This window comes from Dendrobium catenatum, unplaced genomic scaffold (genome assembly GCF_001605985.2).
Source record: "Dendrobium catenatum unplaced genomic scaffold, ASM160598v2 fragScaff_scaffold_404, whole genome shotgun sequence".
Lineage (NCBI taxonomy): Eukaryota > Viridiplantae > Streptophyta > Magnoliopsida > Asparagales > Orchidaceae > Dendrobium > Dendrobium catenatum.
This window is the reverse complement of record NW_021318866.1, coordinates 224,527-252,330: the sequence shown is the minus strand read 5'-3', so window position 1 is coordinate 252,330 and position 27,804 is coordinate 224,527. Positions and strand designations below refer to the sequence as shown.

General features: G+C 37.0%; 1 protein-coding gene across 4 annotated transcripts in view; it reads left to right on the top strand.

Annotated features, from left to right (window-relative positions):
* LOC110108371 (D-alanine--D-alanine ligase) overlaps positions 1 to 27,804 on the top strand; it is a 113,719-nt gene that overhangs the window by 43,745 nt on the left and 42,170 nt on the right. For 3 of the 4 annotated variants that reach the window (XM_020839099.2, XM_020839030.2, XM_020839171.2), the window contains 6 exons: positions 544 to 621; positions 1,472 to 1,687; positions 1,797 to 1,844; positions 14,603 to 14,845; positions 15,216 to 15,319; positions 23,933 to 24,177. In XM_020839099.2, coding sequence (XP_020694758.1) covers positions 544 to 621; positions 1,472 to 1,687; positions 1,797 to 1,844; positions 14,603 to 14,845; positions 15,216 to 15,319; positions 23,933 to 24,177 — 934 coding nt within the window. The remainder of the gene's footprint in view (positions 1 to 543; positions 622 to 1,471; positions 1,688 to 1,796; positions 1,845 to 14,602; positions 14,846 to 15,215; positions 15,320 to 23,932; positions 24,178 to 27,804) is intronic. The other variant, XM_020839239.2, reaches the window with a different exon arrangement.

Genomic DNA, 27,804 nt, shown 5'->3' with positions numbered 1-27,804 from the left:
AAAAAAATGATTACTAAATGATTATATTAAAAAGACTAGGAGGTTAGCAGCTGTTAAGATAGATTTGGGTGATTTAGACATGTAAAATGAAAATAGAAAATACTTTAACTACACTAATAATGTGGGAGGGATAATTCATGTGAAGTGATTCAATTTGGAAAATATGTAGATAAAAAAAGCATGCTGTGAGTTATGCAAAAGATTGCTGTAAATTAGATTTGACACTTCATGCAACTCAAGAGAAGTGATAAGAGGATTCAAAAAAGCCAATCCCAAATATTAGGAATGTGGCTAATGATTGTGATGATGTAATTTTATCAAATATTTAAGGTATTCATCTTTCATTCAGTAGTTCAATAGTTTTGAAGGCATTAATCAAAACCCATTGTCTGAAGTATTAAGTGTTAAAATGTTTGGGTGAGCTTGGAAATTGATTAGACCCTGATGCTTTTCTATATTCTCTAAATATAGTTTGTGCTTTTGGTTTCAATTCATCATCATTGATAGAAGGAAAAATTATCAACTTATCTTGTTCATTGACAGGTGGAGCTTTGTAACAAAAATGATGTTAACGAGGATACTTTATTCAGCTATCGAAGAAAATATCTCCCAACTCAGCAGGTATGTAGAAGATGAAAGTTCTATTTGATATATACGCTGTTTTTTTCATTGTGAATATTTGTTCAGAATATTCTGGGTTGTGGTTACGTTAGCAAGGATGTAGGCAAGGCGTGGTAAGCCAATTTGCTACAAATTGATTATTTATTTTTATTGACAAATAATATTTTGAGAAGATGTTAGAATTCTGGACCTGCCACCTCCTTTCTTGAACGTGCGGCTCAAACCATTCAAATGAACTCAGTGTTATAAATGGTTTATGCAAATGCATGTGCCCATGGAAGAAGTCTTTTCAAACTTAACACAGTAAATGAAAGATTAAATTGTATCTAGTGTCTTCTGGAGGTCTTAATTTGGGTCATGGAAATATTGTCTCTTTGAAAATGTAGGGCTAAGATTGCCTACATCCCTTTCTTAGATCTTCTATGAGGAACAAAAGCTCATGTGCACTTGCGAACTCAGGTTCCAAACATGTGATCTACCTCCAACCATTCATTTATTCTAGAATGACCATAAGATATTCACTTCTAATTTTATTTTTTTTTATTCAACAAAAAATAAGCTAAAATTTAAGAAAAGTTCTTATGAATGATTATTTGTAGCCATTTAAAATTTGAGCATGATTTTATTTAAAGTTTATTTCTAATCATCTTCTTCCTCTAGCAGCTTAACTCAAGTTTGCCTACTTTTGAACTCTGATTACCTATTAGTCTAGCCCTATTAGACATTTAAAAGTTCAACTGATTATTAAGATCTGTAATTAGGCTGAATTTTTAATGAAATATTTCAGCAATTGCTCGGGGAATCAGTTTGACGGGTTTGAGGCCTTTGAACTTTTAACTTTTTTCTACAGGTTGCGTACCACACCCCACCTCGTTTTCCAATTGATATCATCGAACATATAAGGCAAGGGGCAGCCTTATTGTTTAAGTCTTTTAAGCTGCGAGATTATGCTAGGATTGATGGTTGGTTTTTGCCTTCTCCTGTGAAGTTATTTTCATCATCAGTAAACAACTGTGAATTTGGAAACACAAAATCTGGAACTATTATATTTAGTGATATTAATTTGGTAAGCAGAGAGTTTCTTTTTAACATTATGGCTTATTGATTTCGTCCTATTAACTGAACATGGCTCTTAATGTTGTTTTGATAAACTTGGTTTGCTGTCCTTGGGCTAGATAAGTGGCATGGAGCAAACCAGCTTTATGTTTCAGCAAGCTTCGAAGGTACCATCCAACTTCCTAATTATTTGGACAGTTTCTACTCTTCTTGCACCCAGTGGTTGAAAAAATAAATATTCTTCCAGTGCGAGGTCATGGTTCTACTTTACCTTTTTTTTTTTAACCTCATTATATCGGCAAGACATTAAAATTTTAAAGTGCTATAAATGTTTGGATTACTCCGGGTTGTGCGTTGATAGATCACTATTTAATGCTAATGGAAAATAATTATGTCACATAAAATGACGGCCTTCTGATGACCTGGTTAGAAAAGTAGAGGTATTAGATTTGACTTATGTTAAGGAAGATAAAGGTATATCTAAAAAGTCTTGGTTAGAAATGATCTTTCTTTATTAGATTTAAATGAGAATTTGATTTTTAACAGGACACAATGGAGAAAAAGGATTCATTTAGCCAACCCCACGTAGTGGGACAAAGGCTTGTTGTTGTTGTTGTTGTTGTTAGTCTCTTGCTCTCCTGCCTCCTAACTTCTTGTCCTGGCTGTTATAATTGCTGGTGTCTCAAGTTTTTTTTTTTTATATTTGGAGCCCCGATTCAGTAGCTTACCACTGAAAAAGTTGAGGCGTTAATTCATGTTTGAATTCAGCAACTGTGTTGATTGATCATCATTAGGAGCTTATTGCTAAATAATTAAAAGCTGCGGTCGATCTTTTGTCCATCTCTTTACACTTCTACCTGCCCCTCCTTTTTGTATTGCTGTAAACTTTTCCTTCTCTGATATTGCATCATAAGAAAGTGCTGTCAATCAAATCTGCGGACTCATTATCCTGACAGACCTGACAACTTATGTATGCTGATGCAGGACTTTCAGGTCCTAGGGTTCCTAATGTAACTAAATAATGCAATAAAAAAATTCAAGCAATCAAGATTTAGAATTCTCTTAAAGACACCAATTTAAATAATCACTTGTTTTTATTTGAGACAAACCAGAAAGCATAAATAATTCATTCCCAATAATATAGCAGTGATCGTTCAAATAAAAAAAAAATCTTAATGAAATTCATACATATACAATTTTTATTTTTATCAAGAATCACATTGCAATAAGAAACTCTAGTTTTAACAGTTAAAATAAAGTTAAAGACAGTAAAAATCAATATCAAATTGTGCAGGTGAAAGGAAAAAAAAAACAATACAAGTGAGCATCAGATAAAGAAATTCAAGCCGGGTGAAAGTTAATATCAAATCAAGCGCACACTTTTAAGGAAACATGAGATTTTTATTTATAAAAAAATAGCTTATTATATGCGTCATATCTTTTATTCATAATCAACTAGGCATTGGAGGTTCATGAATACAATCATAGATTCCAGGTTCTGCTATCCTACAATAATCAGTGTAATCAATGTATAGGCACTAGCTTTGAAAGCCCTCAATAGTGTTGCAGTCAGCGATTTTTCGACTGGTAAAATCCCCTTGATGCCCAAAGGACCTAGTCGGTTCGGTTCATCAAATGGAACCTTACTTCTCTCTTATTTTATATGTTGTATTGCTTAATTTTTGTTTTCTTCAATAATTCCCTCCAAAGGGAACCTTCGGGCAACCTTGCTCTATAAATAAAGAGCTACTTCTTCAATAGTATTTAACTTTTGAAAATTGAAAAATGTTTATGTATTTCCCCAAGTTCATCTCGTTCGGTAGTTTAGCTGCATGCAAAAACAAAGAAACGAACCTACCGTAGGCTTCATTGCCGCGTCGACGAAGGATGTATCCCGTCGGCTTCATTGCTTTGTCGGCTTCACTTCTTTGTAGGCTTGCTCGTGTGCTGCTGCTCCGACGACAACGAAGAAGATGCACGCTGCTCGCGAAATAGAAAAACCCTAACTTTAAGGTCTGGTCGGAGAGATGCTTATGTCATGGAAATGAATAGGCAAATTGAGTGGGTCGCGGAAATGAATAGGGTGTACGAGTCGCTCTCTCTGTCATTTTTTTTGACAAGACGCATATCTAATAGGAGTGTCATGTCCAATTTAAATACTATTTTAATTGGACACGGCTTGCCGTGTCTGACACATATCTGTGCTGTATCGGACGCATTTTCGTATTCGATGCGTGTCCGATACAGCACACCTTCGTAAATAGTAGTATCGGTGCAACATATCTCTTCTTCAACATGAAATTGGTTGGATATTTCTTTCCTCACCTCATCTCCGTCAAGAAGCTGCATATTACTGCCATCAATGCCCTTCCATACCACGTATTGTTGTCCAATTGTTGAAATAATAATAATAAAAACAGAGAGATGCTTCGTTTCACGAAAGGATGCCACCTTCGGCTTCACTAAAAAAAAGGATGAAAGTTTGGCTAGTTAATTCGATACTCGTTTCTGTCTCGAACGCACTCCCTCTCATCTCCCTCAGATGAATGGCTGGTCCTTTAATATGAAAGGCTGGCTACTGTGTCCCAAATCCGAATCCATGCAAGCGATTGTCTGACCCACGTGCAGTTTGATCTCTGCCCTTGTGCGAAACCATATCCGAACAAACCCGCACCCAGTTCGGACGATCGTCTGCACAACTCCATCCGAAGTAGTGCACACATGTACCCGACCTGCCTCGTCCTGCTCGACTTCTTCCTGCTTGCAAGCGATCCATCGTTTGAACCAACCAAACCTGATCCGACTCGGTCCTCTCTCCTCTAATCGACTCGAGGTATAAAAAAAAGAATGGAAGAAAAGAAAGAAGAAAAAAAGGAGGAAAAAAAGAAGGAAAAAAAGGAAAAAAGTTTTTAATAGGTATCTGCCAATTTGAATACCCGTGTCCTGGGCAGTAATATTTGATTTGAAGACACCGCGTAGTTGCAACTTTGATCTGGGAGGGATGATTTTAATTTGAAGAAGACCTTCCGCCGTGTTATATTTTGATCCGGGCGAGAAAACCAACGGCAAATGCAATCCCAACCTTCCTTCAGAGGAGGGGACGCCGGGATGTTATTGATAAAAAACGCAAAGAAAATTGTCTTTTCTTTTAATTAATTAAAGGGAAGAGCCATTTAAAAAGATGGAGAGCCACTTTATTGCACATTAATTAATTAATTGAGTTTTTTTTTAAATGTGATTAATTTAAACCATTAATTTAATTAATTATTAAAAACTCTGATTAATTAAAATTCCCTTAGATGAATTAAAAAATCAAAATAAAATAAGCTTAAAAATGGGAATAAAGTTTTTGGACATTAATTTTTGAAGACCTTGTTTAATGTATCTTTGATCCAGGCGAGAAAACCAATGGAAAATCCCGTTCCAACCTTCCTTTTGGGGGAGGGGACGCCAAGAGGTTACTGATAAAAACCGCTAAAAAAATTTTGGCTTTTCTTTTAATTAATTAAAGGAAGAGCCACTTAAAAAAGTGGAGAGCTACTTTATTGTACATTAATTTATTAATTAATAAAATTTTTTAAATATTATTAATTTAAAATTTTAATTTAATTAATTAATTAATAAAAAAACACTAATTAGTCAAAATAAAATAAACTGAATAAGGGAACAGAGTGTTTACGCTAAAGGGTTTAATATAACTGCCCAACAAATGCTCTAATACAATCTAAAACGGATCAACCAAATGATCAAATTCGATGCAAAACATAGTTTAAAATTGCGCAATAAGAGGCGCGCCTCTGTGCAATTTGGACTGAGGACGCCTTGTTGCCTAAGCAATTTTGGCGTTTGCTGAGGCTTACGACTCAAGTATAGTGAGGCACGCCTCAGTTATGGTATTGCGCAATTTAGCTTGAGGTGTGCGCCTCATAGAAAGGGTCTCACTCACTTTAGTTTTAAATAAAAATGATATTTCCTTCTCCCTTCTACCGGTCCAAGCCGAACCGAAAGCCATCCCGCACGCTCCCGTTCCCGCAAGCTCCCGATCCCAGATCTCCCGCATGTCTCCTCCGCCTCTCCCGCCGGCGCCGCCTCTAGCCGTTGAGTTCTTTGTTTCCGGCTGTCCCTCTACATCACTTCTTCAAGTATTCTTAGAGTTTTTTTTTTTTTAAGTTTAGGGTTTGATTTTTCAACTTATAGGAAAGCTAGGGTTTTAATTTTTTTGAGTTTTTTTGTTTTATTTTGTTTTTTTCTTTAGGAAATATGGTTAAGGGTAAGGAAAAGTCTAATACGTCATTGCGGAGGGACCCTTCTTGGAAATATAGTGTACAAGTTGATGTAGGCAATGATGAGAAGACTTATGTGTATTTGAAATGCAATTTTTGTGATAAAGTGGTGAAGGGAAGAGTTACCCACATGAAGGAACACTTATCATGCTCTCATAAAAGCGTAGCACCATGTGCAAATATGTCGGACAAGGTGAATGATGAAATTATTGCTTACATGAAGAAGAATACCACGCCAAAACATTTACAACATGAGCAATTTGATGAAAGTGTCGAACAAGGTGCTTACTGCAAGAGCGAGAGTGGAAAGGGCTCTTCCTCCACTATACATAATAGAGGTGTGCGGGATCCGATGGACCAGTATATGATTAATCCAGGAGTTCTGCAGCACAACAAGCAAATAAAAGTATTTCACAATTTCTTATGTGCTATTACATTATATATATATGACGCGGGTAATTAACATGATAATAATCATTTTTATTGAACTGGGAAGAGAAAACTCAGTAACATTGAAGATGATGAAGATATGACATCCATAGATAAAATTGGAGAAGAAGATTCCCTTGAAGACCCATTTAGTGATGGGATATGATTGGATTTTATATGTTCTTTTTATTTGTACTTTGGACGTTTTGATAGACTAATATTTTGTGGTTCTGTTCTTTGAATTATACTATATGATGCAAGGTTTAAAATTGCGTAAATAAGCGTCGAGGCGGTAAGCCTCACGGACACAGAATTGCGTAAATGAAAAATTAAAGATTTTAGCAGGAAAATAATGACAATATTGTATCTTACAATAAAAACATCTAAATGATATATGAAAATAGTGGAAAGTAAGAAAGTAGATGCAATAAAATCATGTCCCAAAGTACAAAATCACAAAATATTAGTTTAACAAAACTCCCAAAGTATAAAAAACATATAAAATGCAATCATATCCCATCACTAAATAGGTCTTCAAGGAAATCTTCTTCTCCAATTGTATTTATGAATGTCATGTCATCATCATTTTTAATATGACTCATTTTTCTCTTCCCTGTTCAATAAGAGAAAAGATCATTAGCATGTTAATTGCTCACTTGATATAAATATACTGCGATAGCATATAAGAAGTTGTGGAATACTTTTACTTGATTGTTGTGCTGCAGAGATAGTGGATGTGTGTGGTGTGGTACTAGTAGATGTGCCCATTTGATCTGCTTCGCCCCTCAAGACATCCACATTTAGATCTTCTAGCTGTAAGTCTGATAATGGCAAATCTGTTTCATCATCTATGAACCACTCATGATCAGATGACACATCATCACACACCAACGGGTCCTCATCATCCTTCAACTCCTTATTCCTCAACCTCCTATCTTTTAACCTCTTGTTGTGCATTATATATACGAGGGAGTTCATTCTGAGTGTAGATAGCCGATTTCTTCTCTTTGTTTGCACTTGACTATATGTACTCCAGTTTCGCCAGGGTGTCCAATATAGGTGTGTCCTCTTCTCCATCAACATCTGACCAGCTGCTTTGTATGCACTGGCATTATCAGTCACTACCTGGACAACCAATTGCTCCCCAATCTCCTCAATAACCCCATCAAGTAAATTGAAAATGAATGTAGCATTTTTCACCTCATCTGAAGCTTCAAACGATCGTAAAACACCGTGCCGTAGGGATTGTTCACAAGAATGTTAATCAAGCTCCTGCTCTTCATGTCAGACCATCCATCTGACATAATGGTTACACCAGTCTCAATCCATGTCCTTTTAATCTCATCAATACTACGCTCTGTGTTCATCAGCTCCTCCTTTAAAATCCATGTTCGCAACTCATACATAGAAGGTGCTTTCAGCCCTCTCCCATACAACCCTACAGACCGCAGCATATTGAAGTAGGCAGGCGACGTAGCAACATTAAAAGGTATGGCATTTAAAAAAAAAAACTCCCAATATCCATGCAAACCTGACGTCGACCCTCTCTAGTACCGGCCGCAGGCATCATTTGTGCTTGTCCTCTATCCTCTTCTGGATTAGTCATATACTGATCCATAGGACCCCGTGCACCTCTGTTATATATAGTGGAGGAAGAGCCCTTTCCACTCTCGCTCCCAAAATAAGCGCCATGTTCGACCCTATCATCAAATTGCTCATGTTGCAAGTGTTTTGCCGTGGTACTTTTCTTCATATAAGCAATAATTTCCTCCTTCACCTTTTCCGGCACATTTGCACACGGTGCTACCAATAATAAAAAAACATGAATACAAAAATATACCAGTCTGCTGGGGGTCTAAGGGGGCGCTGCCCTCGGAACAAAATTATATTATAAGAGTAATTTTGAAATTTTGTTTATTGTATATGCTCAATACCGAGCGTACCGAGCATGTATCGCTCAGTATCGAGCATTTACCGCTCAGTACCGAGCATGTACCGCTCAGTACCGAGCATGTACCGCTCAGTATCAAGCATGTACCGCTCAGTACCGAGCAGTACTGGTTCGGTACCGAGCATCTACCGCTCAGTACCGAGCGGTACTGGTTCGATACCGAGCATGTACTGAGCGGTACCGAGCATGTATTGAGCGGTACCGAGCTTGTACTGAGCGGACGAATGAAAGAAAGCCGAATCAGGAGTTATTCAAGCTTTCGTTACTGCACGTCAAAGTCAAGGCCACAACACCGCGTACCTGCTCTTCCGACCTAACCGATGCCTGAACGTTTCCCGCACTCACAACTTTGGCTTCGTTTCTTTCCCTGCGTCGTCTCCTTCCGACTTCATCTCCTACACTCACGGCTTCGTCTCCTTCCCTCACAGCTTCGTCTATTTCCCTCACGGCTTCGCCTCTAGTTCGCCTTTCAATTCTCACAGGAAGCCCTATTCCTATACACGAATACATAACTCAATGCGGACGCCTCGTCCGCTTTTTTAATGGTTGATTTTAAGTAGGTAAGACCATTTGGATGAGGCGTACGCCTCACCCATAATTGCGCAATTGAGGCGCGCCTCACGCAGGGTGAGGCGTACGCCTCAATCAGTGTCCAAATTGCATGCGCCTCGAGGCACTTTTGGACAGAATTGCGCAGAGGCGCGCCTCAAGGCGCGCCTCTTATTGCACAATTTTAAACAGAGATATGATGCATATATTGCATCTAATTTATTGTTTTCCACTAATTTCACTTGTCATTTAGATGTTTTTATTGTATGATAGGCTCTTACTATTATTTACTTGTTAAAACCCTTAAATTCTCATTTACGCAATTCTTCGTCCGTGAGGCTTATGCCTCACACCTCCTCGAGGCTTACGCCTCGCCTCACGGACGAAAAATGCTTCAAGGCTTATTTACGCAATTTTAAACCTTGGTACAAAATACATGAAACTACAACATCAAGCAAATAACAAAAACTATAACTATCAAATAGCTTGCATCTGTTGTTGGCTCCAATACCTGCAGATAAAAAGGCAAATTGCAAATCAGCTATAGCAAACTAGTGCTGAACAAAAATGAAACTATTGAAAGCAAAAATAATAGTGCTGGGGCAGAAGAGAAGTGCAAAACTAAGTAACTACCTTCAAATTTACTTCAAATCAAATATAATATGTAATTTCTAAATGATTTAGTAAATCCTAATCTAATTGATATGCTAGGGGAACTTCTAAATGAAGTAAATAATCCTAAATAAAAAACTAAATAATCAGACAACTTTAAATGAGAATAGTATGACCTATTTTAACCAATTTTTTATAGAAGCGTTTAAGTGAAGTAGTAAAATCCTAAGTTAAATCAGACAAGTTTCAACAAAAGCAGTAAAACCTACTGTTTGAGAAACTTCTAAGTGAAGTAATAATTCCTAAAACTAAATTATCAGGTAACTCCTAAGCGGAGCTATAAGCTTCATTCCAAAACTAAATTAACAGGCAACTTTCAAATGGAGTCGTAAGCCCCATTCCATAACCAAATTAACGAACAACTCCTAAACGAAGCCGTAAGCCCCATTCCAAAACCAAATTAATGTGAAACTGCTAAACAAAGTCGTAAGCCCAATTCTAAAACTAGATTTATGGCAACTCTTAAATGGAGCCGTAAGCCCCATTCCAAAACCAAATTAATGGGTAACTTCTAAATGGATCCATAAGCCCCATTCCAAAATTAAATTAATGGGCAACTCCTAAACGGAGATATTAGCCCCATTCCAAAACCAAATTATTGGGCAATTCCTAAATGAAGTCGTAAGCCCCATTCCAAAACTAAATTATCGGGCAACTCCTAAGCGGAGCCTTAAGCCTCATCCTAAATCTAAATCCCTAGGAAACTCCTAAAAGAAGTTTCAGTAGCTTATGGAGTTGATGATCTGGTATGTTTAGCCAATTGGCAAGTTTCACATTTGAACAAATTTGAATTTTTTTAATAAATAAATGAGGAAAAAGCTTTTCAAGATACATAAAATTTTGATGACCTAACCTAAAATGCCACATGATAATCTCTCTATCTTGACCCACTCTCGAATGACTCTCAACAAACTGACTTACAATAGGATGATTCTTAGGAGGAGGATTCTTAGGAGCAGCAATTAAGGTTTGTATCGATTTGGGTGTCTTGACGTAATATAACCCATAACACATCTCAGCCTTCCAATCTTCTTCTCCGAATTTAGTTCTTGAAAAATGCATGCATTGTTGGAGAAAATTATTATGCAATTACTATTACGAGTCAATTTACTAACGGAAATCAGATTGCACTTAAGATTGGGCACATAAAGATTGAAGGCACGATAGTAGGCTGGTAGTAGGTTCTGGAGACTGTTGGTTCGTGATGTTGTTAAGCAACAACTTCAACATCTCTAAATGCTCATTGTTGAAAGGAATTGCTTTAGCTTTGATGGATTGATCTTGTGCGGTGTTGACAGAGTTCGCCTTGCTTTCTTGTGCTGATTGTTTTTCCTTCCAATAAGCTAGTTTTCCATGAATCTTCCAATATGTCTCCTTTGTATCTAGGAAGAGGAGAAGAGTTGTCTGCAGATCCAGAGTTTTAGGTGTTTAAACTTGTAATATTTGGGTAGGTCGAGTTTCCTTGATTGAAAGAGAAAATGAATTTTGGGCAAGGGATAACGATGCTTGAAGAGAGGTTATCGGTAGGATGAAGTGTTACCACCGATTGAGGGTTTGGAAGAAAGGGAGGAAGGTTTGCTGCTGACACTTAGAGAAGGCTTAGGATTTTATTAGGCTTTGATACCATGAAGAAATTGTTTAAAGAGAAATTCAAATTATATTATATTCATTGAAATCATTACATGTATATACATTCTAGGAGAATAAACAGAAAAATGAATGACATTTAATCTAATTAATCATAATAATCAAGTCCTATGGATCTCCAACAGTAACACTCGGATTACTTCCCACATATCTCCAACTGTGGCATTCGGATTACTGCCCATGGATCTCCATCTGAAGCCCTCGGATTGCTGCACACGGATCTACAACTACAGCCCTCAGATTGCTGCCCACGGATTGCTGATGTGGCCTCCCCTTCGCTGCCTGATTCAACATATAGCTCAGTTTCTTGGAGGTTTAAACCCAACCATTGCCAACGTTGTTCAGTTACAACCATATTGGACAATCAACACTGTCATCAACCTTGCTCTTAAGGTAGAAAAAAGCAATGAATTGGTAAAAATGATATATGCAGGCGAACAGGGATAGGGGCACCTCCAACACCAATTCCTATGACTGACTGATAGCCTTAAACCACAAGAACACCTGTTGTCTGAGGTAATAGACCTTTTACACCAGCCTCGATAACCTTCCTCCTCACTCATAAGTGTTTTAAATGCCATGATTTTTGACATATTGTGTCCATTTGTTCTTCAAGGCAGTTGGTAACCTTAGTAGAAGAAGCACAGGGTGAAAACCCCATTTCCTTTGATTAAAAAACTGAAGAACTTGTGGAAGCTCAACTCCTATTGGTAGATGAGGGCGAATTAATAGTGTCACCGCCTTTTAAGTGTACAAAATGAGAAAGAGAATGAATGACTCTCTCACAATATATTCACAACAAAGTGCACTATCTATGGAAAGTTATGCAATATGGTGATAGATGGCGGAAATTACGAAAATGTGGTTCCACTCTAATGGGAGAAAAATTAAACCTTTCTACTATGTCACACCAAAGAACATACAACTTTCGTGGTCCAAGAATTGAAAACAAAATCAGTGTCAATAAACAATGCTTGGTACAATTCTCAATTGGGGGAAATCCTTAAGCACCAGTTTTTAATGATGTTGTTCCCATGGATGCATGCCACCTTCTTGAAAGACCTTGGGTATATGATCATCAAACTAAGCATGACCTTAGGATCGACAATACCTACTCTTTCCACAGGAAAGGTCAATTGGGGGTGCTGCTGTCTTCTAAAAAGCTTTCCAAACCTATGAACTGTAGCCTTGAAGTGGTGCTGCAGTCCCTTTTCATGTAAACCTACAAAATGGCTGACCACAAGTTGGCTTTGGTTGTAATTGAATTCAATCCCAAGCAATCCCAATCCATGAAAACTATCTAAGGTTCGGTCATTTCTTATCGACAAGCCAAGAACCGCCAATAAGGGGTTGAACCTTATATACCCTTACTTGAACCTGTGGGACCTTGGACTGATATCAATATGGATTTTGTTGTGGGGCTTCTAACAATGCAATGCCACAAAGACTCCATCATGGTCATTGTTGATTGGTTTTCGAAGATGACCCGTTTTGTACCATGTTAAAAAACACTAGACGCTACAAATATAGCCAGTCTCTATTTTCAAGAAGTTGTCCGCTTACATGGTATCCCAAGAACAATCACATTTGATGGAGATGTCAAGTTCCCTAGCCCCTTTTTGAGGACCCTATGGGGAACACATGACAACAAATTACATTTTAGTTTTATTGCTCATCCGCAAACATATGGGCTAAGAAAAGCCATCAATCAAAGCTTGGGAAACCTTCTAAGGTGTTTTATCGGCAAAAATATTCTTCAATGGGACTCGATCATATCACAAGTAGAATTTGCTTATAATCAATCCCGCAACTCAACTACGGATCTCAACCTTTTTGAGGTGGTTTATGAAAAAATCCTTCCTCATAGTTTTGATCCCACCCATCACTCGTAAAGAATGTCACCTAGAAGTTGAACTCTACATTTAAGAAATTCGAAAGATTCATGAACAAATACAAGATCAAATCAAAAGACAGAATGCAAAATGTCAAGCACAAGCATACAAATCAAGGGAACATCGAGCTTTCAAATTAGGTTACTTGGTACGGGTCAAATTCGAACGGAACGATTTCCTTTATGAGCTCGTGGAAAACTCAAAGCCATGGGCGATGAGCCATTTAGGATTGCCAAACATCTCAACGACGATGCCTACAATTGGAGTACTAGGTGACTATCAAATATCTGCCACTTTGAACATAGCTGATTTAACTCTTCATTACAAAGATTCTTCATTTTCGAATTATGCCAAAGCCCCTCCTAAACAGGGATAATGATGCCGGGCGGACCTAACCGGCCTAGTTCAGCAAACCGAACCCTCCTCCCCCCTTGTTCTATGTTTTATTTCTTTTTTAAGTTAATTTTTGTTCCTTTATTAATTCCCTTTGAAGGGACCCTTGAGGGTTGCCTTGCTCTATAATTAAAGAGCTACCTCCACACTTGTATTCAGTTTTTGGATATTGAATAAGGTTATATATTTTTTTTCTCAAGTTCCTTTCCTGTATCCTGGACAAGCCAGGTGGTGGCTATTCTCTTCTCCAACCTGAGATTGGTTGGATCTTTCTTTCCTCAGATATTCTCCATCAAAGCCATAGGTTGTGCCATCCATTCCCTACCGGAAAGCACACAACTGCTCTCCTTCCTTCCCTATTCTCCTCGTCCTAAGGTTCTAGCATCATTCCCTGAAATAGAAACAGGTCAGCGGATTGGTGCAAAAATATTAACTATGCACTACATATCTTCCATGAATTCATATCATTTGATGCCCATCAGCTAGTAGCCCACTCGAGGCTTATATGTAAATCCGCAGAACTAGTGCACAACTGAATTACAGACAAGAAACTACAGAACTAAACTGACCCAAGGCAACAAACCAGGCATACGCGAACACAAATCTTTCTCTAAGAATCTGCATCATTGGCATGCTTACAGCAAGATAATAAACAATGAAATAAAAACAACCGAAGTAAACCAGAGTAAAAACATTTCATGAATCATTAAATTGCTTGTCTTAGTGCACATGGTTTATGTTTTCGACAAGTATAAACTTTTAGATTTTTGATATATACATTTAATACCCTAAACATAATCAAAATTAATATGGACACGAATTCATTTACTTCTTGCCACATCACTTAGCATAATTTATTGGCATATGCATTTACATTTCTTAGCTCTTCTTTATATCAATAATTTTTTTTGTCCAAATGTAAGATTTGAAAATGAAAATTCTTGGAATCTCAGAGATAAAAGATGAAAGATATACCCCATCAGTACACATATAGGTTTTCAAATATTCACATGTCTTATTTCTGTACCACCTGAATTCTTTTTATCTGCAACACTATTGTTGGTATATTTAATTATCCATTTATGTTTTTATGCAATGTATCCCTTCAGGTTGGATTTTCTCACTCAAACATCCTGCGTACTATCATACATCGTGCTTGCTTGAGGTTTCCTTCTCTTAGAACACACGGTAAAGCATGGAGCATGTTGTATCAAAGGTTAAAATCAGCAAAGCATATGGATGATGTCCCAAAGAGGAAGGTTTTTGTAATTTTTGGAGGTGAGACTTCCGAACGTCAAGTATCTCTCATGAGCGGAACAAATGTCTGGCTAAACTTGCAAGCTTTTGATGATGTAAGCTTCTCAGACTAGTGCTATTTGTAGATCGCATTCATTAATATATTTTAGACCATGAAAAAATAATTCATAACAATTACTTAGCTTTCTTTCCTGTGGTGCACTTATATGGTTAGCTGGTCTATTTTCTTCTTATTAAATAACTAGATTTATTCCATTGTTTCATATTGTGCTGAGACAAATGTATATAAGTTTCACTTAAAGTTACCTGATACTGAATTCACCTTTATTCATATAAGCAAACTTCGGTATCTTTCAAATGCTCAACTACTAACTGTAATTTCATGTGTCACATTGCAAGTCTGCTAATAAATGTCGCTTGCAGTATTACCATGCTTTTAATGGCTGATTCTATTTATTCTTCCAGCTTGATGTGCTGCCATGTATGCTTGCACCTGCTGATGGATATGCATCTGCCAATCATGGGGACATATATCAAGTTAGCTCTTCTAATGTTGTTTGGACTTTACCGTAAGTACTACCATTTTTTTATATTCATATGTTCTAGAATAGAAACCGACATTTCCTATTTTTGTCCTGTGATGTCATGTGCTTTGAATTCTATACTGAAAAGTGAAATAAGTAGAATGATTGTTCTTATTTTGTAAGGAATCTATTTTTAACGATAAAGTAACGAAGATTTACCTTCTAGAATGACTACAAGGATGAATCTTGAATATACCTTCATGTTTCTAAACTCAAGATAATTAACATTTGTATTGAGACCTCATGCTAATAATAATAATGTAAAATTTGACATCTGTCTTATAAAATGCCAAGTAAATTTAAAAATATTGTAGAATGTCCCTAAAGTCATCATTGTTTTAACTAAAAACAACTTTAGAGGAAATTTAATTCATAATGGCATCTCCTAGTGATGAAGATGGCTGTGAAATGTTTTGTTGTTTGTTGGTTTGAGGTTTAACCATGGAAAGATGGTACACATGCTAATACAAAGAGAGGAATAAAAGGTACACAACCATAAGGGGGAGAGAGAGATAGGGAACACAACAACGTGGAAATGTGTACTTGGTCTACCATGGGGGAGATGAGCTTTTGTATGAACTTTTCAATTTGACTTCAATTTGTTTATTTCATACCTAAGGGGCCTATATATAAAACAGAAAGGGCTCACAACATTCTTATATTTTGCAAACAACCGTTAATTGAAATTAAAATATAATAGAAACTCCAGTTTAACTCAAAAATAAAATATAGGTAAATATTAAATTGTTGACCTGCACATACAACTCATAAGTTAATAGAGTCAACTATAATGACAAAGAAGACATGCATTATTTGATAACTTACTGACTCAAACCACTTGATCATCATCCATTTTGCTAAATGGACCACCTCGATGATTTTGGAATATTGAAACAATCGAGAAAGGCCCCTTCATATTACTCTAGTTTCCGCACGAGGGGAGGACAAAAGTTTCCTTACATAAGAGAGAAAATTTACTCCATTCGCTCACACAAATATTCTCAAAAAAGTTAGAGAAGAATAAAATAATATTGAATGGTGTTCACTCAAAGAAAATGATGAACCACCCTGCCTTCTAAGTTAGGGTTTCATTCTTCATTAGGTAGATTAATTTTTAATTATTCAGATTTCCATATATTTACATTAGGGTTTATATATATTTGGGGTCACAACTTGCTATGAGCACAAGCCCTCATAGTTAATTAGGATTCCCACTCATGGGAGAGCACTTTCAATTAAGGATGAGTTACTCTGATATGATTTTAAATTCAAGCTTAGTATTATAGGATTTGTCTGGATTAAGGAGAGATGTTGGTGGGGGATGGGAGGTGAACCCATTCAAGATTCCATGGTTCCATCATCTCAAAAATATCAGCGATCTCAACCTACCAACATTAACAACCTATAAGGCGTAACATCCAGGGAATCTGATTAGCATTCATGGGTTGCCTTTTCTCAAAGTTCTCGCTGAGGTGACTATATATAAATTTTAATTTCTTATGATTCTTTGGTATTTACTTAATTTGGTGGGCTTATAGCATGGAAGCGGGCCTGAATGCAATTTGAGTTTGAGCTTATATCGATTGGAAAGCCCGAATTTGTTTGAGTTGGGGCTTATTACTCTATTTTCAAGTTACCCAATAGTTTTGATTGAAGTGGGACTTATCCATTAGAATGTCTATTTCGGATGACCGGCCTTACAAAGTTACTTTACACTTTTATTATGGATAGTTTAAATTTATTTAGAGATCTTAGATAGTTGTAATTTTTTAACCTAGGTTTACGTAGATCGTGCAAGCATTTCTTGCCCTAAAACTTAGGTAGTCTTATAATTTTACATTTTATTTTAAGTGACTCATTTGAGAATATGTCACTAGGGACTTTTGATTGACTAGAGGCTAATGAGCTTAGATTTGGGTCTTTGACCGTTGACGGATCGATCAATATTTCATATGTTTGCCTCTTATTTAGTTGATAAGTAATATCATTGTTTCAATGATTTTTTTCCCACATTTGAATTCAATATTAGTCACCCCCTTGGGAAAGCAAGTGTAGGTATAAATGATAGTTGTATTGCCAACTAGGATTTTGTGAATATATACATTATATTCGATTAGAGATATATGAATTTTAATAGGTGATGAGGATGTAAGTATTTTGATGTTATAAGCTACATGATATTCATGTGATAGACGAGTGATTTGATATTATTTGTAAATGCAACTTCTACTTGTGCCTGGTATAAGTTTAATGGTGTAATATTTCAATAACATATATATAGCTTTTTAATCTGACATAAAGAAGGATATTTTTATGATTAAAATCTTTTTAATTTTGCAGTTTGAGGGTCTCTTGTCGATCAAATTTTTGACAACCTCCTGGTATCTCCCCCATACAGGGAGCATTGTTGGGTAGGTCCAATCCTTTTTTTGTCTTTCCCGGCTCTATCAAAGTTCAAGGGAACGCGCGAGAAGAGGATGACGCCACTTGTTTGCAAGTAGTGTGTGTGTGTGTGTGTGTGTATATATATATATATATATATATATATATATATATAACTTTGAAATTTTACATAAAGAAGTATATTTTTATGTTCAAAATCTATTTAATTTTGTAGTTTGAGGGTCTCTTGTCGATCAAAATTTTGGCAGTCACCCGACGCCTCCTTATTCAAGAGGTATTATCGTGTAGGCCAAAACCTTTTTTGTCTTTCTCGGTCCGTTTAAAGTTCTCGCGAATGCGGGGTCTTCATATGATTATTGCTCATATGATTATTGCTCTTCCCGGTTGGATCAAAGATATAATGGATGTGTGCTTCATATTTTTATTCTTTCTGGCTAGATCTAAAACCAAGGGAACATGGGATCTTTAATACTTGTTATTCAAGCGAGAAAGTGTCGACCACTGGACCCTACCTCATGTGGTTCGCTCTCAAACGACACAACGGCTCGCTCACGTAACTCCCCTCTCGCTATAAAACTCTCAGACGAATTGGTCTCCCTCTCATTCGGCTCATGCACCAAATCTCATGACAAGAACTTGTTAAAGTGATGAGCATCAAACCATCTAGCATATGTATTTTTTAGAATAAAGGCTCCAACACGCCATTAATGGATCCTTCAACTACACAGGGTTGATTGTTCCTTCAAAGCTACGCAGGTTTTCAGACATGTACACCCTCACAATAGCTAGTGCAAATAAAAAATCCATTTTTGCAAACAAACCAGTGCCACTTATCAAGAGTATCACAAAATGGTTTACAAAGGTTAGGATCCTTGTGGAGGGTCTATTTTGGAAGGATGTAGAGAGACTGGTAGATGATTATAGTGGGGGAGGAAGAATAAGGCAAATACGGATTTTACTGCCTATAATATGATATAATTGTGCCATTGCCAAAGAAATTTCTCCTACTAGGATTAGGGCTCAAAATGCAAAATTTCTTGCAAAATATGAGAAGAAAATCTAGGAGTTGATAGCCTTATGTATGATGATCTGATGAGTGTCTTGAAGCATGGATTTCACAGAAAGGAACAAATGACCTGATGGAACTACCAACTCTTCATTTGGATGTCTATCATACCCATAAATAAAGTTGTTATTCAGAACCCTTCAAATGAGGAAAATAAAGTAGATCTTAGTAATATGTACAAACCTGAAAAGCCTTTAGACAGTGCTTTGATTGGCTATAAAGAAGGTTTATGATTCCTCATGTGCTCCGGTATTTATGTCATGCCCTAAATGCTAGATCTTAGAATGCTTTGCGGAGTTGCTAAAAGTGTTCAAACACTGCTAAAATAGCACCAATCAGCATGCTAAGATATTCCACATGTGCTTTGATTTTTTTTTTTCAAACTTCTGCGAGATTTGAGAATGCTTTGCGAAATTGTTAAAAGTATTAAATTCCGCTGATGATGTTTGTTTTGACGAAAAATCTCAACTGTGGGGAATTCCATTTTCAAAGAACTCATGAACTCCATAAGGCAAAATCCAATTCAACTTGAGGCATGCCAAAAAGCCATGTGTGCTCTCTGAAAGGATGTGCGCTTTGAAAGCACACCAATATGATAGCACACTAATATGATAGAACATAATTTTACATGTAACAACTCAAACTCTTGACTATCGAGGTATTATCGTCTTTGGCCTAATGGTCTTTATGGTTTTGTCCCGTTGATATAACTTTTCAGGAGGTCACCCATCCCAAGATTGCTCTCGTACGAGCATGCTTAACCACGGAGTTTTTTAATTAAATTTAACAATCATTACACCAAAAGGCTCATCGATGTTTAAGAGATTAGCTTCTTTTTAAGTAAGGGTTTTCACAATCTTCCTCACTTAAGTAATTGACATTCTCGGCTGTATGCTTATGCAAGAATAATTCATAAGGCAGATTAGATTCTAGAGGTGGCCCCCATGACTCTACACTTTGTATTGTATGGAATTTAGTTCTCATTTTTCGGCTGGTGTATTTTGCTGATACCATTTTGTAATAGCTCAAACTTTTAACTATCAAGGTATTATCCACTTTGGCCTAATGACATCACAATTTTGTCCTATTGGTGTAACTTACTAGGAGTATACCCCTCTTATGATTTGTCTTCTACAAGTACGCTAAATCCTGAAGTCTTAATGGAATACCAACTATTATACCAAAAGAAGTTTCGATATTTATGAGTTTAGTTTCTTTCTACTTAAGGGGGTTCACATTATATGCATTTCAATAAGTATGTCGATGCCAAATTGAAATCATTGTTTTAAATTGCACAATATGAGGCTCGCCTTAGTGCAATTTTAGTGAAAAATACTTCGAAGCTTATTCCTTAAATTTTTTTTATTAGGCGTGCACCTCAGTTTGGTTGAGGCACGCCTCGCCTTGTTGGCGTGTGGCGTATGACTCACCTTATTTATGTAGATTTTTTATTAAAACTTACCTAGATTCTAAACTATAGTTCTGAATAAATCACGTCTTCATGCACCCTTAAGCTGCAACAACTTCCTCTTGTTTGCCTCAACCTCCAGCTCGCTGCCTTCGCCGCAACTATCACCTTCGCTGGGATCACTTGGAAGCTGCACACCACGATTATTTTCTCTAAAAATGTTGAAGTATTACTATCATCTTTATATTAATGACAAGTATTTATGAGAAAAAGAAGATGGCTGAAATAGTAAAGAAGCAACAAATTGGCAAATATGGACTTCACAGGTTAGGTGTAATATCAGTTTTTGCTCCAGGTTCGTCCGGACGAAGTCGGATCGTCCGGGACGATCGGTACAGGTTGTGCAGAGAAAAGTATTTGATGATACATAGTAGCTCTGTGTTTGTTAGTCTGTGTGAATTAATTATTTGGAAGATTCAGTTCCGAACCAAATTCCAAAGCTAGATCCTGGTTAGTGCAGCTCCGTCGCGATCCAGCGCGGGCGGGATCCGTCTCGTCTCGGGTCGGGTCGTGACATTAGGCTTGTGAGAGACCAATTTATTATGACGATGACTCAAATAATGACCCCCTAAATGATGACAGTTTAGATTTTTAAGTTGTTACCAACTATTTCAGCTTTCTTTAAGAATTAAATATGGATGAGTAAGTAATTGAGAAAAAAATGAAGGAATTTGGCATGTTATATGATATTTTTATGTAATTCCTATATTTTATGTTGTTTTGTTCTTATAATTTTTGGATTTTAATTATATTTTACGTAATTTATCACTTGTCATTTTACATCTTGTGCAATTTTTTGTTTCATATGTATACCAATTTTTTACTTCATAGTTCAGTAGAAAATTAATGTCATTTTTTAAAATTTTATTGAAGAATTATATAAAAATCACTTTTAACATTTATTTTCACTTTAAGCAATTTTTTTTAATTTTCAGGCTTACGCTTCACATCATGAACGAAAAACGCTTCAATATCTAATTGCGAAAATTTAAACCTTGATTGAAGTTTGTGCAGCTTGAAAGTGCGACATATGTTTTTCGATGGATACTATACTCACATTATATGACTTTGAAAAGCATGTAAAGTTCTCTAGCTTTAACATCTCTACTACACTACATGCATTAATGCTTGAGGGAGTGGATAATGAGGAATCCTCATGAGGTTTTGAGATTTTTTTTTGAACAAATAAGAGAAAGTTAAGAAATATACAATAGAATATTAAAAAAAAAAAGAGAAAATTTCACATTATACTTTAATGATGTTGGAATATTCTATTAGTATTTCAAAAATTTTAAATATATATTTTAGATTTTTTCTCACGTTTTTTTAGCACTATCTAACCATCTCATAACAATATCCATCCCAACATGACTTGTATAGGTCAAATTCATCCTAAATTAAGTAGTCTTTCTCTGATTTTGTAAATGATGCATGGTATTACATCCTGTATAAATTAGGCTAGTTTAACTCAAACAGATCCAGTCATGCCTAGATCAACCTTGTTCACCACCTGAGTTGGAAGGTAGGTTTTCTCATGCTCGTGCTGAGCATGGCTTAGGGTCGATACACGTCCACTTCCACAAATCCTCCTCCATTACCTCCCTGTTGTACTTTGTGCCATGAAGGAACGATCAACTGCATTGATACTAAAATTTCTGATATGATTTTAGCCAGTTAACTTGCCTATGATTTTGATCCTTTTCATGTTTGTTATTTGAGTATTGGATAGAGTCAATATAGATTAGATACAACTATTTAAGTAATTCTATTGCTTTATAAAATAATTTTTATACTAGAAAAATTCTTGCACATATTAAGTCCAAAAATAAAGAGCCTAAATGACAACGAAGATAAATTATGTGATGTTATAATTAATAATGATTATGACCTAAATAATACTGCACCAATTAGATTATTTTATAACGAATAAGAAATAGATTGACCATTAAAATAGTATTTGATTTTAAAATATATTCTTATATAGTATATTTTTTGTTATGCATAACTGACAAAAGTTGAAGATATTTGGTTGGATATTTCGTTCCAATATTTTTGTAAAATTTATAATTATTGAAATGCTTCAACTGTAAAATATATAAAATCAGCGAGTATAATTTATTATAAAAATAATTATAACGGTCCCACGGATTAATGAGTAAGCATGAGGAATCTCATAAATCCATGAGGTGGTAGTGGAGAGAAAGAAGACATAAGATTGGTGCTTAGTGTGTCCCAACTAGAGGAAATCTAGCATGCAGCCATGCATGCATTTGCTTATTGTCTAGCAAGGCAAAATTTTATTGGCTTGGCTTGAGGTGAAAGTTAAAGATACTGGATGGTTTAGATGCTTGGGTCCAGGATGAGTTTCACACTCAAGCAATTGAATGAATGCCATCTATTTCAAGCTTGCTTGATAATTTTTATAAGGCTGTCCCTGAGATGCCTTAGGTGAAAATACTTTCAAGTTATTCACTTGTTATAAATGGAATATATATCATATTGCTATAAACTTTTGCTTTCTAAAATGCCCATCAATTTCAATAACTTTTATTTGATTATATTATACGGCATTATGTGTAGTAATGATGATTGCCTTGTTATTATAATACAACCTCATAGAAGCTTTCTATTCAACCTTTAAATTTTTCGGTATATAATGTTTAGCCATAATAATTCACAGATTTTCAATGCTATATAGATCTAAATTCAGCTTCTGTGTTGGATCTTGCTATTGCTTTTCATTTTTTTGTTTCTCTTAGTCAAGAGGTTACTTCTTAAGAATTTGCATTATCTTGAAGTTGATCGCCTGTTAATCATAGAACATGTATTGTCAGCACCTATGGAAGCTTCAAGAGTATGATCCCTCCCCCATCTGAGTAAAAATCATTAACCTGAACTTCCCTGCAGCTATTGTAAAATCTAATGTACTGATATAAGTTGTGATTTTTTAGGATTGTGCATGAATTGACTCACTCCAACTATAAGGGCAATTTCAAGTCTAGTATGGAGAATTAGACAAGTCTTTCTTCTAGTTTCTAATAATAGGAGATTTTTGCCATTGCTGCCTTTTAGAGCATCTTCAAGTCTATGATTAAATTCTATAGAGCTCTTGCTGGACTTGCTTCATCATCTCTTTCATAATATCTAATTGCATTGTACTACACTTCTGTTTTCTTCAGATTTTTTGACATATAAATATATTTCAAGAAACCATGAGAACATGCATAGTTTTTTTATATATTATTTTACGTTCATTTATTTAATTTATTAATGATAATCTACTCATTCTTTTCTTAATTTTATTGTCAGATTTTTTGTCACACTTCTCGTATATATTCCCATTAGTATTAATGTTCACATTAGTGTTATCAGTTATACTGCTAGGGCTATGCAATATCATATACAATAATTAAGTAAAACATGCAAATTTCTTGGATAAGGCAGGAACTTAGTCGATGAAACTTAATGCAACCTAAGTGACCATTGGATCGTTTTATATATGCAAAATAAACAAAAATTGGTTGCTGATAACATTTGTTACTAAAAGTTCTCAGTATATATTTTCGTTATCTTTTAACTTGGATTAGAATTTTTCCTTTCTAAGCTTCTAATCCATCATATTTATGTTTATTCCAACATGAAATTCATGTATTGGTAACAGCTATTCTCTAGTCCTGCGTCATACTACAGAAGAAGTATTTGCTGCTTGTTTAGAGGCCATTGAACCAAACAGGGCTATGTTAACATCCCAGCTGAGTAAGCATGTTATGGCTGAACTTTTGGAAGGCCTATCAAAACAAGATTGGTTTACAGGGTTTGATATAATTGAAGAGACCCCACTGAAACTTACGCTGGAGCAATGGATCATGCATGCTAAGGAAGCTCAAGCGACAATATTTATTGCATGTCTGTTTCTTGAGGCTATACCAGTGATTTTTTTCATCATACTAATTTGCAATTTTTTTTCCTTTTTATTCCTTTCAAATGCAAAAAGTATGAATACATAACAAAGTGGCTATTGGAATGTTGACATGTAGATATTAAGTCATATTTAAAAAGTGGTATGTGGAGAAACGCTAAGTTACTCACACACCAGGCAAACATAAAGTTACCCTAACCCAAAATTGAAAAAAAAACCTTTTACATTCTCTTTTGCTACTTTCCATGTTTTTTCCTTGATAAGGTTTCCTGTAGAAACTTGCACTACATTAATAATACTAAATTATGTTTCACTTGCTTCGAAGATTGAAGTATCGTGTTGCATCTAAGTCTAGGAAGTTGGTGAAAATCTGCCTTTTGGAGGGAGCACCTGTTATTGAATGATTTGTATGTCAACTATTTTGGGAAAATAATGAAGTATACAAATAATTATCGTGCATTGTAATTGGAAGGGTGCATTCTAAAAATAAAAATTTCAAATTGCAAATGCTAGTGATTCAAGCAATCTCTCCTTGATGGTAGCTATGTTTATAGTGAATCTTAATTGGAAGGGAGCCTTATTTTCAAAATGCCCCTAAATCTCAATCTCAATGTTGTTGACCATTGGACCCACCTCACGCGGTCTCAGAGGATGCAACTTTTTTCTCAAACAACGCAACTTTTTGTTTAAGTCTTTGTGCGCATCTAGCCACTGAATGTGAATTTGACCTGATGGCTGCTCGTTGTTGCTCTTGATCCCTTTTTCTGTCTCTGCATTTTCATGCTTGCTTGTGCCATCTCTCACCCTTTGTTTTCTTGCTTGGCTTCCAGTTCGTTTCCCCTTCCATTAGATGAACTAGCTAATAGCCAGTTCCAATGAAGTGATATTTACCAGTTCATAATATTTATTATTATTAGTATTATTATTTTAAATTTAAATTGATTTTTATATGGATAATAAGTTGGAAGAAAGCTTAGAATTTAAGAGTACCAACTTTAGAGCGAGAGAGCTAGTAACATTGATATTTTTGATAATCATGAAGATTTTGATTACATGGTCCCTTAAACGCAGATGATTTGATGTAGGCAAAGGGGGGTGGGGGTCAAAACAAGTTGAGTTGAAATTTTTGTAAGTTCTACTAGAGTCAGCTCATTAATGAGCTTCTACTTCTTCTTAATCAGCTCATTATTGTGTATTTATTGCCAAATTAGATTCATTCTCCCCTCATTTACTGCCCTCTCTAAAGGCTCTTTGGTTTCCCCACTCAACTCCCCTTCCCCTTCCCTTGGTCTCTTCGGTTTTCCCTCCTGGTTCGACTCCTTTGGCAGCTGATTCCGGTCCCTGTACAGCCCCTTCGATTCTCCCCTGGTGCTGTTTTCCGTGAGCTGTTCCTTCTCCCTTTGCTGTGTATTGGCCTCGATTCCTGTGCTTCCTTTGTTAACCTCCATATAATATCCAAAAGGGAATGAAACGAATGCGTACCTGTTGTAACCGTTGGATCCACGAAACATGCCAAACTTCTCCAAGAATTCCGCTCAAATCCCGCTGATTCCCTGCCAATTCGGTGCCGTTTGCGATCAGATCCCGTAAATCGCGTGAAACTACCTCGATCGCGCCTCTCTCGGAGTCGTTAAATACCGACCCAAATGAGAGTTTTGGCCCTCACTTGATCCCGAGCTCCTCCCTCCCTCATTCGCGACGCCTCTTCCACCTCCGACCTCTCGGCCGACCCGCACAAGCACACAGAGAGAGAGAGAGATAGATAGAGAGAGAGAGAGAGAGAGAGAGAGAGAGAGAGAGAGAGAGAGGAGAGAGCTACCTGAGCCCTTTCCTCCTTGCCGTCCAACTTCGCCCTTCGTTGACGTCCCCTCCTGCCGGACCGAAGGCTCCGACATTTTGATCGGAAGAGACAGCAGGATCCTCCTCCCTTCCATGCGGCTTCTCCGACCCCTTGGCTGTTTCAACCTTGCTCCTTCTACGACTTTCCCTTGCGGTCGGATCGGAGTAACGACATCCCGATCGGAAGCAGGCTAATTTCTTAATTAATTATAATTAATTGATATTAATTATAATTAATAAAAGAAGAATGCTCGTGCCTTCTCCCGCCTCGATCCACGACCCTCCACCGCCGGCCCCGAAGGTATAATCCCTAAACTCAGACTTCCGTCCTCGGCATGTACGACGGGCCTGTAGACCACCTAAGCACGCCTTTGTTGAGCGTGGTAGGAGGGAATCCAGTCTGACGCCTACGACGAGGCGGACAGTCGCCTCCTCTCTCGCTCTCTTACTTCGACATGCGTGTCGACCCGGCGGACCACCTAAGCACGCCTTTAGTGAGCGTGGTAGGACGGAACCCGGTGCGACTCCTACGATGAGGTAAGTAAACGACCCTCGCCCTCCTGTCTCGACATGCGTGTCGGACCGGCAAACCACCTAAGAAAGCTTTTGGTGAGCGTGGTAGGAGGGAACCCGGTTCGACGCAAACGATGAGGCTAGGTAAGCCTGGTGTACTCTCTTCTTTGCGTGGCCCGAACAATTCATAAGTACCCTCGGGCGGGGGGAAAACAAACTGCCCTTTTCTTGTAACAGGTACGGTCAAAGACCCCATGCACGCCTTTATTGCGCGTGGTGGGAAGAAAAATCATGGCCGAGGTGTCATCGAAAGAGGGCACCTACCATGCACGCCTTTAGTGCGCTTGGTGGGAAGGCCCAGTTTTCTCGTAGTTTTCCCCTAAACGGGGGAGACGTCGGGAGGCTGCCGAAATTTCGGGTGAAATATTACTACACTTGGACCTGTTTTGAACTCAAACGAACAAAAGATTTGGAGCAAATGAGAAAGAGCATTGGACTTTTGAACTTCATTGAAAAACGTGCAGAGAACCTGAACAAAATTCAAATGACTAATAAAGACCAAATTCAAATGAAACAAAATCAAAGTTGGAGCCAAATTCAAGTCATTTTGAACATGAAAATGAACCTGCAAAGATCCCAGAAGACTTTGAGTAATCATTTGAATATACACTCGGGCTCAAACTCAAACTTACTAAGTGTGGAGGACACTAAAATTGAACAAGACCTCGACATGTATAAACAAAGAACGTAGTGGACTTTTACAACAGTCCCTATGAGATCGGGAAGCATCGTACCTGCGGGAATAATGAATGGCCGTAGAATATACGGGTGTTCCTCCTACATATACTGTTGAAATCTCCTACGATAATTTCTACAAATGCCTGTTGATTGAGCTGGCGATACGGGAGACCAATGATGGAAGTTCCGCCTTCCTACAAACAAATGCAACCCAACAAACCCACCCGAGATTGGTGAAAGGGTGGATAAGGTGCGGAAACAATGGGTCTTCTACAAATACCTTCAGGAGATCGTAGTTAATACAACGGATCCTTACAAACAAATACGAGCCGCTTGTGGATAACAATAGTGGGCATATCGTAAGCATCATCGAACCACTGTGGGCACAAGTACAAGTATCTTCTACTACGATCCCTACGAGGTCAAATAAGTACAATCAAACCACCCGAGATTGGTGAAAGGGTGGATATGATGCAGAAAAAAATGAATCTCCTGCAAACATTTTTTAGTAGCTCGTAGTGGAT